Genomic DNA, 15002 nt, shown 5'->3' on the forward strand with positions numbered 1-15002 from the left:
TATTTTTCCCAAGAAATAAAATACTTGAATTTCTTGGAACAAGCATTAGCTCATTAGGAAGAGTGTGACCTTAAAATAAACTGCTAAGAATCCTAAACAGCTATTCCCCAATTAGGTCTAGAGGTATCTGGCACTTACGAAGACATAGACAAAAACATTCATTACAGCACTGTTTTTGTAATAGTGAAAGCTGTTAGCAATGTACATCCATATAATGGATTTCTATAAGACTATTTAAAAAAAAGTGACATTAAAGCTAAGAGCATATTGCAAATTAACAAGTGGAAGGGGAAAAAAGCAAATTTAAGAGGGTAAAGATTTAAAATCATGTACAGAATGGTAAAAACAAATTCAAAGCAATACTTACTTTCAATGTAAACAGTACACAGAGTACGTCTGTAAGACTAAATTCTTCACAAAATTTAGGTCTATATTTGAAACAAACCCTAGAGCAACTTTCATAGCAACCTAATACAGACAACATATAGGGAAAAAGAGCAGCACCCCGCCCCGCCCCAAAATTCTGCCTGTACAATCAGGTATTTCCAAACTCAAAACAGCAGTGAAAAGAAATATAAGAACTAACTCTTACTTTGATGTTTCTGTAAGTCTCATTCAGAACCATCTTATTAAATTCAGGATTCTTCAACGTGTCAAGGAAGTTTGAATACAGGCTGTGAAAGTTTGGCTCAATACTGACTCTCTTCATAACCAAGTATTGTGAAACCCAAGGCATAAATTCTTCCTTCACAGTTTCTTTTAGTTCTTCAACCTAGCCAACCAATATGACACAGGAAGTATACTATTAAAAGATGGTAAAACACAGTTTTGAGTTTTGTTTCTTTGAACAATACTACAGCATGTGGCTCCTTGTAAAAACAGATGCTAAAGCACTCGCTAATCTCTTCCAGACATCAGACAGATGCTATGAGGTACACAATATATTCACTTACACATTAGTGTAGTCAATCATCTCTCAAACTGTGGGTGATTAGAACTGAAACATCTATGGTCACTTTCAGCTTTAAAATTATAAAACATACAGTCCCTCACACTCCCATCTCATACAACTCTCCATCTGACCAAAAGAGGATTCATAATGTACAACATTCCAATAACAGACCTAACACCAGAAGTATGTTTTCCTAAATTTCCACCTCTAGGAATCCGTGAAGTTTGAAATTTCTTTTCCAAAAAAAGATGCCAAAGGCTCAATTGTTTTTCCTGTAATTTTACTGAGATCATAATGGTTTACAACATTGTGTAATTCTGGGTGTACACCATCATCAATTTCTGAATAGACTTTATCATGCTCACCACCAGTAGTCTAATTAAACGCTTAATTTTTTTCCTCAATTAATTATGATGGGATTTTGAAAGACAGTACTTGCATTATATCTTAAAACCCACTCTGTTTATAATCTTAGTGGCTAAAATAGGCATATCCAAGTATTGTCTTAGCATATAATCTTGTAAAGGCAAACATCATTCCTCTGCTTTTCACAAGGTCTACCCATGTGAGTAATCAGGCACCCAACAAATGCTCAGAATGGTCTCTGGGACAAGACGAGTTGTGACTAGAAGTACAAATGAAAGCTTCCATCATCATGACATCATGAAGTTTATTGCAAACAGCCTGTAACTCACTGCAAAACAGTACATTTAAAACTAGTGCTATTTAACATCTACAAAAACCACAACCGCTAGTTGTATATCCACCTTCCCTTTGTTTTGACTCTATTACCTTTAAAGTAAGTATTAAAAAGGGTAGAGAACATTAAATATATATCTCCGAACCCATCAGGGAAAAGAACAGAGAGCATTTGTAGCAATATGTAAACTATTACATCATGCTCACCTTTTGTGTCATATTTGACTGGGAGAGATTGTTGAAGATAAAAGCAATTTTCTCCTGGATATTTTCTGGGGGCTCTACAATTCTCTCAGTTTGATCTGTGGCCACAAGCAATGTATCTATATTTGTAGTATTAATAGAAGGCTAAAGGAATAAAGCACATAAAATAAACAAATTGAAAGCTTATTTGACAAATCCCAGGAAAAAAACGTATACAGATCCCTTTAGCATAAAATACACATGACATGTATGATTGTACATTGGAAGTGTTGGCAAGCACATGTACTGAACTATTAACAATGGCTGTCTATGGGAATTTGGGGGAGGGGAGATACAAAGACAGAAATGCTGGTCTTTATACCCTTTTTTTAGTAGGTATGTGTTATTTATAATAAAATTAAAATACATGTTCACTACTGGATATATTACAGCATAGCAAATCCTGGAAAAAGAAAAAGGACCTACTTACTGGCACATCTTTCTTAAAGCTGACTCCGGTTGGCCTGGTGACTGTAACCGTTTTAGCAACAGTGGTGGTTGTCGAGGTGGTTACCATAGTGCTAACCTGACCCGCAAGGGGAGCTTTTGCTGGAACCTGGGCCTGAGCCTGTGCCTGAGCCAGTGCAATACTTCCAGGGGTTGTGATAGAGCCCTGCATTTTCACAGGAGGATCTCTAGACTGCTGTCCATACTCGATATACTATAGGGGTAGGGAGAGGGAAACACATTAAAACAGTTCTTAACAGAAATTGAAAATTTTAATTACACTCCCCTCACTTCTGAGAGGGTAGAAATTATTTCAGAGTACTCTTGGTTCATACATGTCCCTTACTTCTTGCCCCATCCTGTTCCATTACCATATATATAAACACATAAGTGGATACTACAGACTCCTTGGGAGGTAAAATATTACTATGTTTTAATAGTATTCATGAGAGAACTAGTCTAGTAAAACCACTTCCAAAAGAGCTGCCACAAACACCTGCATATAAATTTCTTTAAATCCCTTAATACACATAAACTTTAAGACTTTAAAATTTATATAGTAAACTGATCTCTTTCTTATTGGATGCTGATGAGAAACCTAAGGCCTAAAAAAATACACTGCATTTTGAGTGTTCTCTCAGTAAGGATATTACTACAAAACAAAAACAAAAGTACACTGTATACAGCCAAGTCAACAATGATACTGGATGTTCTAGGGCAAGATTTTCTTCATTTCACACACCAATAAACCTCCTCCCCACAGACAAACTCAAGAACTGACAAAAAGTTCCTGATACTATTTCCAACAGTCTGTACCTGGGAAAACAAAAACTACTATCCACACATGCAGTAACTTTATTCAAAAAAGGATATTTTCAAGTAGGAAAGACAATCTCTGAAGAAAGCGCAGCCCTTTAAATTGACTAAGTATAGAAACATAAACAGTGACCTCTCTCCCCTTCTCGGGCTATCTGGTTACAGTGGGTGCTGGGGACCACTGTTTTGTATGATCACTTCCACGCCATCTCTCGTCTCCAGTTTTCCAAGGTCCCTATTCCCAACTCTGAATTCCAAACCCATTTGATTGTGGTAAGCCTCTGCTTTTCTGTACAGTTTTCAGTACTAGAGTTTTGGCATATTTCCCCAACCCCCTCATGTGAATGAACACACTCCTGGCCTGCCACTCAGTGGTCTCGTAGGTTATCCCTTCAGAATAACCCTGCCCACCTACAGGAAAACTCAGCAGGATGAGGTAGAAAGTAGTGGGCTAAAGTATAATATAGAATTAAAAGTAGGCTCAAATTCTGGTCTTTCTGATTCCTTAAAATCTAATCTTTCCCTTAAAATAAGATTAAGCCATTTATCTGCTTTGTATAAAAGACAGTAAAATAAAAATTAACTAACTTTCCTGTTCTCTATAAGCTGATTTTGATCAAAAGCAAGACAAAGGTATGAATAACATTTACCAATCAACCTAAAATCAGTAACTTAAAACAGTGGTTTACAAATTCTAAGAACAATCGCTAAAGATGGCTTAAAACGTGTATTTTCTAGGTCCATTCCCTCAGGAACTGCCTCCTTTTTAATAGATACCTCAAAGGAATCTAAGCAGGTGGTAAAAACGCTGTATTAAACACTGGTCTAAGTCTTCTTTCAAACAGCTTTGAATCACATTAACATTTAAATCAGAGGAACAACTTTATTTTTAGCCAAGATTCCCACTTCAACTCCTTTTTAGAATCAGGAAGGAATTCTCTTACTAATGAAAGATGATTCTTCAATAGCATTATTAGGCTGAAAGAACTGATATAAGCCTTTTATTAAACTAAGCAAATATAATCCAAGAATGACATTTTGTTATGATCTATTAAGTTGCAAAAAGAGCAACAAATAATATATATACCTACATCATGCCAATCATTAAGAAATATTAATGCCATTCCCACTAAACCCAAAATCAAGTTGAAAAAGATAAGCCCTCCAACTACTAGACAGATTTTAGGTGTTGAAGACACTTACCTCCTGTAAATGATGTGGAAATTGCATAAAGTGACTGATAGAAGCCAAGTGCTGACAATACTGGGGGTAGTCCTTCAATCTGCCAACAAAAACACTGATTCATCATTTCATGTAAAAACAGAGGAAGCACAATTAACAAAAATTTTCTTCCAAATGCGAGTCTAGGCCATTTCTCCCATTCAGCTTATGAAATACCTGATCTGAAGAAAATGCCAGAGAAGAACACAGGCATAGAGGGGGAAAATGTTTATGAACTTCTCTCCTTTTACACCAGAAAATAGTATCTTTGTTTTTTTAAGTCATATTTTACTTAAGATTAGATTACAATGAGCTACTACAACTGCTATCTGGAAACAACTCAAATGTTCATAAACAGGTGGAGAGAAAAACAATTTGTAGTTAATCCATAGAATGGAATACTACTCAGCAATAAAAAGAAACTACTGAAACATGCAATAACATATATGAATCTCAAAAGCATCAGGCTAAGTGCAAGAAGTCAGACTCATACACATTACGTATGAATCCATTTCAATAACACTCTGGAAAAACTAGAGACAAATCAGATCAGTGGCTGCCAGAGGCTAGAAAGGGGGAAGGTGAACTAAAAAGGGGGAAAAAGAGACCTCCTTGGGTGTGATGGAAACATTCAGTATCTTGATTATGGTTGTGGTGGTTATACGGCTGTATAAGTTTGTCAAAATTCAAAGAACTGTACACCTAAAACGGTGACTTTACTGTATATAAAGTAAATCTCAATAAACAAACAAAAAACCCTCCTGCTATTTCACTTTACGCTTTTCCTACCACTTATTTGATAACTGTAATGAATTAAATTGTTTTTACTTCTTCCTCTTCGACTTCATACAGTTATTAAGATTAGTTAGTATGCATGTAAATGATGGGTCATGGTATGAATTAGTTGATAAATAATAGTTATTATTTATAAATAAATGACAGTTGTTATATTAAAAAAGATGCTTCTTAGGAAACCTACCCACTCACCTATTTTTAAATCTATCTAGTGCAGCAATTCCGAAATAATACATTTTGGATCCAAAAGGCTTGCGTAAGGCTTCAAGAACATATCGCAGGGCCAGACCTAGTGCCATGTAAGTGACTAGTCCTTTTTCGATTATCCCACCAAACAGGCAGGCTGTTATATGTAACTCTTTATCAGGGTACTGGGGGAAAAACCGATATTCTTCAAACAAGTTCCTTAGCATACAGTTAAATACTTCTCGTTCCCTCTTTATGGTAGAGTCTTTAAACCTCTGTAGCATTTCTAATACCTGGAAAAAACAAGACAAAAAAAAATACACGCATAAAGGAAACTCTTATTAAGAGCATTCCTCAAATATTCATAGTAGAAGTGCTAGGCAGAATATTTAACAACAAACTGAGCCTGAGACAGGTGCTAAGGTTTCAAAAGATGCACAGACATATCAAAACACTTTGAGGTAGATTTGTAAAAACTTTGAAAAGGGAATTTTTTAAAGATTTACCTAAACTATAAAGAATTAAGTCATCCTAGACACTCACCTCATCAACAGACATGGTTGGATGTGGTGGATGATTATATATTCTCTGGAAATAGCTGTTTGCTTCATCATCTATCTCTTTACTAAAGTGCTGATTTGCCTCTGGCCACACCTGAGACAAGTCCGCTGTGAGAAACAAAAAAGCAACCAGTAGGCATTTAACCTCCTTCTCCACTCCCCAATAAAATACACAGAGAGCCAGAGAGAATAACAGAGTTTTAATTTTAAGGGAAAAAACGAAGAAACTGAAGAAAGTACTAAGTGGTAAAGTTTCAATATTCAAGTGTTTTAGGTACACATAAAAGATTTTAACAAAATTTCCTTACACCTATAATTCTCCCTTAATATCTTCTTCATCATGACTTATTACACCATGAAAGTTCACTAGGTTTAAATTCATAATGCACTTACCCTTAATACAATCTCAATCAAGGTTCACAAGTCTTTACTATTTTATAATAAAAATCACATTTAACATATAAGAATTATCAATCCATGTGCATGACACACTGATATAAACACAAAGCATGCTACGAAACATAACATTCAGACAAGCCTTTCACACTAACATTTTCAAGTCAGTTTGGTAGATTTTCAAGTCTAGTATAATGAAGGTTTAGTTCCCAATGACAAGAAGGACATTAAATGATAACCTATCTCAAAAGAGAACCTCTCTTTGAGATAACTTACTAAGGAGGTGGAATTTCAAAAACTGGTTATTCTGTTATATCATATATATTACATGGCAATATTTATTATAAGGCTACACGTATCAAAGCTAAAACCTTAAAATAAACTAAAATATAGTTATGTACTTTTTTAAACTGCCAAGCTGAAACAGAAATCTGAAATTCTCCTGAGTGCTCCTGATTTGTTAAAATACAATAACAAGAAATTTTTAGGATAGGTTTAAGATTTATATACATATATTTAAACTGCTGAAAGTCTTTTCTCTTTACTATACTTCTTACGTTTAGGATAACACACCCCTAAAGGATGCTACCTCTTATTAACCATCACTTTGTTCTGGCAATCCAGATCAAAAGTAGAGTGATACTTTGAATTTTTATTTTCATAATTCAAATTCGTGAATTTACTTGCACTGATCTAAGGCGGCACATTAATAAATGGCCCTACTAACAATATATTAAGATAAGTCAATGTTTTGTCCATATAACTCTAGGGACAACAAATCGGACATATAACCAAAAAAGTTTTATGAGCATCAGTCACACTTCACAATCACAGACAACACTACCACTTACAAGGTTTCATCTTACTCTGCTGGAATGTAGGCTGGTTCAGTCCAGAGGTGCCCAATTTCCTCTGTACAAAAGGATCGTTATTCACTGCAGGGAGTCCAAGAGCCCCAGTTCCTATACCAGTCAGGCTGCCTGTGCCAAGACCACCTACTAGAAAGAATGAAGGCAGCCAAAAGTCTTATCATTACTCATATTCTTGACTTGACTCACATCAAACATATAAGTTCTTGTTTAAAAAGTCAGGGTCTTTGTTAACTCCATTATAATGTCTACTTAATTTTATAGAGAATCTAATAAGAGTAGGTGAAAATGGACAGTGCCAAAATTTCTTCAGCATTTAGAATTATTAGTTTACTTTATTCTTGGTAAGATATTAATATACAAGTTTTTAAACTGTACATTCTCATACGTGATGTGAGATTCAGGTAGTCAAAATAAGAGGAAGTGGTTTGCTTTCTAAATGATTAAAATTGAAGAATTTCTTACTATCTTCTAGTTAGCACGAGCCAGGACTTCTTTATTTCTCTCAATTCCAGCATACGGAATCTTACAATAGTTAGGTCTTTGCTAAGATGGCCTAAGTACAGTAACTGTGGTTTAAATGAATGAACAATCAGGGCTAGAACCATATTGCAGCAGTGTTAACTAGGTTACAGAATCATTACAACAATACTCTAAAATCATACTATGAAAATAAAAGGTGCAGATAGTTTAGGAGAAACAAGTGGGTACAAGGCGGGGGGGTGGGGGGGGAGTAACATTTACTTCAGTATCAAGTTAAAAGCCAAAATATTTGAAAACGTTTTAGGAATTTACTATCACTTTCAAGGTAGGTGAAGTGCTGAGGTAGAACATATGCTTCAATGTGATGTGTGAAATCTCTCTGCCTTTATTATACCAAGCTTGAGTAACTCATAAAGCTGTGAGGTTTTGATCTAAGCCTAAGTCCTTTGGAATACATGATTAACACACTTGCTACTATTTATGCTATCGTTTGGTAATACAGAAACCTTACTGAATAACTAACTTTACAACTACAAATATGTGAACTGCAATTCGACTAATAATATTATGTTTTTCTCTTTTCAACTTTGGATGTTGAAGCAACTATCACAATTTAGTTTTAAGCAGCTTTCTTTACCACAGCGACTCCACATACTAAGGCACAATGAAACTTACAAGTAATCTGCGCCCCCACCCCCCTTACCTGGAAGCTGTGATGAAAGTCCTCCAATACCACTGAATGCAGTTGTCTGATTTGGGGTTGAAAGGGGTGGAAATGCTTTTGCTGGTGACTGAGGGGTACTGAATGCAGAACCCAAATTTGGAGGAAAACCCTGCATACTCTGGGTGTGAGGGGCAGCTGAACCACCTATACTAAGAGATGCCATTCCAGCAAGAGGGTCAATCTAAAGAAAAACATTATAAAAATGTATTAAACATACTTCAAGCAAAGGCAGACATATGACAGGTAAAGTAATCTTTAGCAACAGCTCTTCATATGCTTAATAAGTAAACTGCAAAACCCCACACAATCATCATGGTACTTAAATTCCAAAATCAAGTTAAGTATGCTTAGTCATTTTTCTTACTATATCATAGATGGAATGGGATTAAAGAGTCAGCCCCTGCCAAAGTATCAGAGCCATAATATGAGGGCTGCAAAACTTCAAGAACAATATTTAAGACGAATTACCCCACAGCTGTATACTAGTAAACATTTAGTAGTAATGTGGGATAGTTATTACATTAGCTCCTTACAATTTCCAATAAGCCCGTTTGAAACAAAAGGAAGTTCCTAAAGTAAGTTGTTTAACTTTCAACACAATAAAAGCATTAAGAAATTACGAATCTTCCAGTCAAAAGAAATCTAATCAAAATTTGAGACTCTGAGGGGTTGCAGATCAGCTCTAGCTTAAAACAAACAAAAATAAAAACAAAAAACAAGGTATGCTATTCACCAGAGATTCTTAAAAATATCTAACTGCACTTTCGAGCTTCTTAGGTTGTGGCATTATTTCAGATCTTCACAACTACAGAAAATGATATGCAAAATGACTTTTGTAAAGTGGCCACTAAGGAATCACTAAATGTTCTTTCTTTCTTAAACCCCAATCTGCCATTCAATGCAGCTGAAAATAGAAGTGGAGTATGTTGCTCCCAGAAAGAAGGGGGTGGTTGGTGTCAGGGAGTAACTTAAATGTACCTTGTTTTTAAAAGAGCAGTTCAGTTGAGAGCTGAAGAGCCCCAGTTATAACAAGTCCTTATGCTCTAGCACTGTTGCTTGGCCCGTGAAGCTACAAACAAGACATATCAGGTTCAAAGGCAGTGCTTATTTCTCAAGTCTAAGTTATTCTTAGTTTAAAAAGAAGCCCTTACCATTTAACCTAAATAAGCTGTTTTGTATCTTTCCTCTCAGAGTCATGTTCTATTTAATGATTAAAATCTATTCTCAACTACCAAGCCTATTTAAAGATCTCCTTTAACGTAGTAGTGGATACTAGACATGCAGTTTTATCTAGAATGTAATAAATTTAGACAAATTTTCCTTTGAGTAGATTATTAATGATGATGTAGAAGTTTATTCTACTCCAAGCCTATGAACAAATGCAGATGTACTGATTGTAGCGTTCATTTACCTGAACAGGAGAAATGGCATCTAAGCTGCTAGCACTAGGAGGGCGTCCTTTTGGCATAACTCCAGGTGGCGGTTGTCTGGCCTTGTTCATAACATTACTACAATTGGCTACCATGGTGAGGATGGTTTCTGATAACTCCTGAGAAACACTCCTAAAGAGAGAAGGAAAAAACACCACTTCTTATTGCCCAGAACACCTCAATAAACAAACCTGATTCTCTAATACAGAGAACTTGCTGGAACATATAGCTAAATTTCTACCATATCCCATGTGTCTTTGCATCTGTCATTAAGCACTAGGATTTTCTGAAGACTGGCTTTCTCTTGAAAGTATCTAATTTACAACTCTGAAACTAAACCTTGTGTACAGTACCACCAACATTTTTAAATACGCCAAGAAACATTCCACATTTTCAACCACTTTTATCAAAAATTATGCCCAAACCTGGATATATCAAAGCAAACAGATAAGCAATTTGTATATTACTTTCTCATAGTCAAAGACATTTATTTAAATATAATAAAAATATCACACATAGTAACTACATTTAGCAAGCACATAAAGTATTGACTGACTTCTAAAATGTCAGGTAGGATAAATGTTTGACAGAAAAACCCACCTTCCTATTTACTGCCTCCTAAAACTAGGCAATCTCTTGTCCTCACAAACTCTACACAACTTGACACTGTCTTCGATCTTTCGACCTAAATTCAGAAATCATACTACTAGCATTAAGAAGTAAGAGTACGGGCTGGCCAGGTGGCGCAGCGGTTAAGTTCGCATGTTCTGCTTTTCGGCAGCCCAGGGTTCATGGGTTTGGATCCCGGGTGCGGACATGGCACTGCTTGGCAAAAAGGCATGCCGTGGTAGGCGTACCACGTATAAAATAGAGGAAGATGGGCATGGATGTTAGCTCAGGGCCAGTCTTCCTCAGCAAAAAGAGGTAGATTGGCAGTAGTTAGCTCAGGGCTAATCTTCCTCAAAAAAAAAAAATAGTAGTAGTAAAAGTAGTCACTCAGCTAAGAAAGTTGTTTCACATTTGGGGAAACAACAGACAAGGATGTCAAAAGTACCAAATAAAACTCTACATTAAATCACTACAACAAAGTCTACAAAATTTTTATTTGTACCAATATGAAAAAAACACTGTTTCAAAGGTGGACTACAAATTTAAATGAACAATGAGTTGTTTCTTCATTCACTGAAGCGAGGAAGAAAAATATTAATAGACCATGAAAAAGAAAAGGGAGACATCAGTTCCTAAAGGTGTGGATCTTCTTATTTACCTTAGTATTAAGTAGTAAAACCACTAATATCCAAAAGATGCTCAAAAACAATTAACGGTATTTAAAATATAAGGACACAAATAGCTCTCTCTAGCTTCCATGTATGTTAAGTTCAAAGTACCCACTCCCCTGCAATTAAAATTTCAGAGATATCATATTTCATCTTTCAGATTACCATACCCTCTATTAGTAAGGCTATGGGAAAACAGACACTGCTGGTAGTCAAAATGCAAAACTTCCTACAGAGGAAAACTTTGCAACATCTAACAAAATTACACATGCATTTCCCTTTAATCCAACAACTGCATTTCTAGTGATCCCAAATATACACTGGCAAAGACGATGGATGCAAAACACTATTCATTCCACTACTACTCGTCATACAGAGTGAAAACAATCAGAATGTCCAGCAATAGGAGACTGGTTTACTAAGGCACAAAACATCAGTTCAATGGAGTACTACAAAGCAACTGAAAGAAACAAGCAAGCTCTCTAATTATGTGGGGTGAACTCCAGGATATATGATCAAATGAAAGAAGCATGGTACAACTGAGTATACACTACCTTTTCTACAGGAAAGGGGGAAAAATACAAATATATATGTATTTTTTTAATGCAAAGATAACCCAAAATTATAAATGAAAATGGTTACCTACATAGAAGAGAAGAACAAGGTTGAGGTAAGAGAGTTCCAAGGAAGATTTCTCTGAATGTACCTTGTTATAGTTTTTGGCTTTGAAACTATGTCTGTTTTACGAATCATAAAAAACTCTTTAAATTAAAAAAACAAAAAAATCCCTCTCCAAAGACACCTATGCCATGAGTTAATGGCTGCCAGTAGTAGATAATAATTGTTATCATGTTGCAGTGAATAAAAATGCCTTCAATTTTGAGCCACACCATTATTTTATATACCACACAAAAAGAAAACTGGTCTAACTGTAACTCTAAGAGGTCACCAATGAGATGTATCATTTCAGGGAAGTTAGAATGTAAAAAACTGGGTATCAAAAAAAAAACACCTGGGTATCTTAGAACTGATAAAATATGGTTAACTAAAATATTATTCCTTACTATTTTAGAAGAACTTCTTATATCTGACACAATTTCAAACTTAAGAGAGGCTAGAATATTACAAGGAGCTCCCTATAAATGCTTCATTTGGCAATTAGTTACATTTTGCTCTATTTAACTATTCTTTCTGTACTTCCCTCAACCCAAACATTGACGGTTAGAGACATCAGGTATCTTTTATCCCTAAATACTTCACTATGTATTTCCTAAGAACATTTTCCTCCATAATCATGGAAAATACTAAAGATCAAGTTTAACATGGATAAAATAAGATGGGCCATATCCAAACTACATTAATTATTCCCATATTGTCCTTCACTGCTCTTTTTCCCTTGGATCAGGATCCAATCTGAGTTGTCACATCTCTTTAGCTTCTTTAAACTAGAAGAATTCATCAGTTTTTGTCTTTCTTGAACTTCATCTTTTTTTCAGTACAAGTCAGTTATTTTATAGAACGTCCCCTGATTCGAGTTTGTCTGATATCTTAGATTTTAGATGTATTTATGGCAGGACTGCCACATACATTACACTGTATTCTTCTCAGTGCATTTTATCATGAGGCACATGATGGAGAATTGAGCTGGTGATCACTTTGATCAATAAATTAATGAGGCACATACCAGGTTTCTCCAATGAAAATTACTACTTCTCCCCTTTGTGATTATTAAGTGATTCGTAGGGAGATACTTTGAAATTGTGTAATCATCCTGTTCCTCAAATGTTCACTTACTACTTTTAGCATCCATTGAAGTTTATAATTCCATCATAATTACTTCTTACTTATTAGTCGGACACACCTTCCTTCTTTAGCATTTATTTACTTTTATCAGCACAGATTAAAGACTTTATATGCATTATTTCACTAAGTTCATCAAGAAGACAGGTACTTGTAATACATGAAGAAAACAAACTGAAATCCAGAGTTGGGTAAACTACCTCCTGACACACATACAAAAAATTTAATCCAATTTTAACATACACTTAAATTTCCAAATGAATATTTAATTTCTCATGGACTAAAATGTATAAATGTGAGAGGCAAAACCTTAAAACAACATTTTATAACATTAAGAACTTACAGAGTAGAGTTTCTCAACTGCTGCACTCGTACTACTCTGGACTGAAGAATTCTTTGTTGTGGGAGGCTCTCCTGTGCATTCTAAGATGTTTGGCATCCCTGGCCTTTACACTAGGTACCAGTAGCACCCTCCTCTCCAATTATGACAATTAAAACAATGTCAAAGAGGAAAAGAAACATCATATGACTTCACTCATATGTGGAAGATAAATAAACAGAGGATAAAGACAACAGATTAGCGGTTACCAGAGGGGACGCGGGATGGGGGGGTAAAGGAGCACATATGTATCATGATGGATTAAAACTAGACTATTGGTGGTGAGCACGATACAGTCTACACAGAAACTGATATATAATAATGTACACCTGCGATCACACAATATTAGAAACCAATATGACCTCAATAAAATTAAAAAGAAAAAAGAAAATGAATAAAAATATGGAAGAAATGAATAAAAATAAAATAAACACAATGTCAAATGACTTCAAGGGAGCAAAATCACCCTGGGTTGAGAACCACTGGTTTAGCGATATATGTGAGTAAACTGTTTTAAAAGCATATACCAGCAAAATAAAAATCAAGATCTGTGGAGGAGAAGTAAGAAAACAGGATTGGAGAGGAAGAAAACGTAGCTTCTGGGGCCCCACGGCCTAGTGGTTAAGTTCTCACACTTTGCTTCGGCAGCCCAGGGTTTCACCCATTCGAATCCTGGGCACGGACATGGCACCACTCATCCGGCCATGCTGAGGAGACATCCCACATGCCACAACTAGAGGGACCCACATCTAAAATATACATCTAAAATATACAACGATGTACTGGGGGTACTTGGGGAGAAAACCAGAAAAAAATAAAAAATAATAAAAATAAAAAAGGTAGCTTCAAAATAATTGGTCATGCTGCACAGCAGAATCACAGGTGTTCATTTTATTAGGCTTCGAACTTTAAAAAAAAATACATAGGACATAAGCAAAAATGGTGGAGTAAAGACCTTCAAATACTCTCTCCTCCATAAAAGCAAGTAGAAAACTGACAGAAATTGTCAGAATCAAGTTATTCAGAACTCTGGAAATTAACCAAAGCCTTACAACAATCCAGGAAATTTTTATTCCAGAAAGATAACTAGATCTTGGTAACAACAGCTAGCTTTCTGGCATCTTAATTTGCCCTACTCCCATGCCCCCTCTCCAGCTGCACAGCAGCCTTGAAAACTAACAGCCCACAATTATAGTGAAAAGCAGCAGCCTGAGAGCCACTGGAGAGGGCTCAGAACCGGGTTAAAACATCTTCAAAGCCTCATTCTCACATAATTGTCATTATTTCACCTATCTGAGGATTCCCTATGAGACCACAATGGCAAAGTTGTCTTTATTTGACCTACAAGGTAGTCCAGCACAAACAGCCTTTCCCAACCAGGTATCTGTAGAAAACATTTACAGGTAATTGTTTTAACTTTCTGGCTACCTGAGGTGGAAAGTAACAGTTTCAGGAAATAGGCTAACCAAAAAGCTTAAAAGAAAAACCTGGAGAACGAGATTCCCATGGTGGAGCTTTGAAAAACTCCCACATTTCCCCAGGGATAAGGCTGTGCATTACCTACAGCTGTGCCATTTCCATGAAAGGTGTGAGAAGGCCCAAGCCCTCACCTCAAGCTGAGGCTCTGCCTAAGAAGGAAGTCAAAGGTAAAGGAGAGTCATCAAGTGACTGGCTTAGTGTGAAGATGTGCCTCAACATGCACAAAGCAGCACAGGGTGAAGGACA

The 15002-nt window shown here is 35.9% G+C and overlaps 1 protein-coding gene and 1 non-coding gene across 15 annotated transcripts in view; both read right to left on the reverse strand.

Moving 5' to 3' along the window:
• The window catches only part of CNOT1 (CCR4-NOT transcription complex subunit 1), a 112961-nt gene that overhangs the window by 25383 nt on the left and 72576 nt on the right, over window positions 1–15002 (reverse strand). For 6 of the 14 annotated variants that reach the window (XR_011437332.1, XR_011437333.1, XR_011437334.1 and 3 more), the window contains exons 17-25: window positions 9803–9953; window positions 8371–8572; window positions 7167–7313; window positions 5903–6027; window positions 5366–5652; window positions 4361–4439; window positions 2325–2555; window positions 1859–1999; window positions 593–772 (exon numbers count right to left, since the gene is read on the reverse strand). Coding sequence is in view for 11 of the 14 variants with exons in the window: in XM_023637104.2 (XP_023492872.1) it covers window positions 593–772; window positions 1859–1999; window positions 2325–2555; window positions 4361–4439; window positions 5366–5652; window positions 5903–6027; window positions 7167–7313; window positions 8371–8572; window positions 9803–9953 (1543 nt within the window). In the remaining 3 variants the exon portion in view is untranslated. The remainder of the gene's footprint in view (window positions 1–592; window positions 773–1858; window positions 2000–2324; window positions 2556–4360; window positions 4440–5365; window positions 5653–5902; window positions 6028–7166; window positions 7314–8370; window positions 8573–9802; window positions 9954–15002) is intronic. The other 8 variants (XM_070262977.1, XM_070262974.1, XM_070262978.1 and 5 more) reach the window with 3 other exon arrangements.
• LOC111773054 (small nucleolar RNA SNORA50) lies at window positions 9362–9497 on the reverse strand. The gene has a single exon (XR_002807256.1). It is a non-coding gene; the product is annotated as a small nucleolar RNA SNORA50 (small nucleolar RNA).

Source organism: Equus caballus, chromosome 3 (assembly GCF_041296265.1).
Source record: "Equus caballus isolate H_3958 breed thoroughbred chromosome 3, TB-T2T, whole genome shotgun sequence".
Classification (NCBI taxonomy): domain Eukaryota; kingdom Metazoa; phylum Chordata; class Mammalia; order Perissodactyla; family Equidae; genus Equus; species Equus caballus.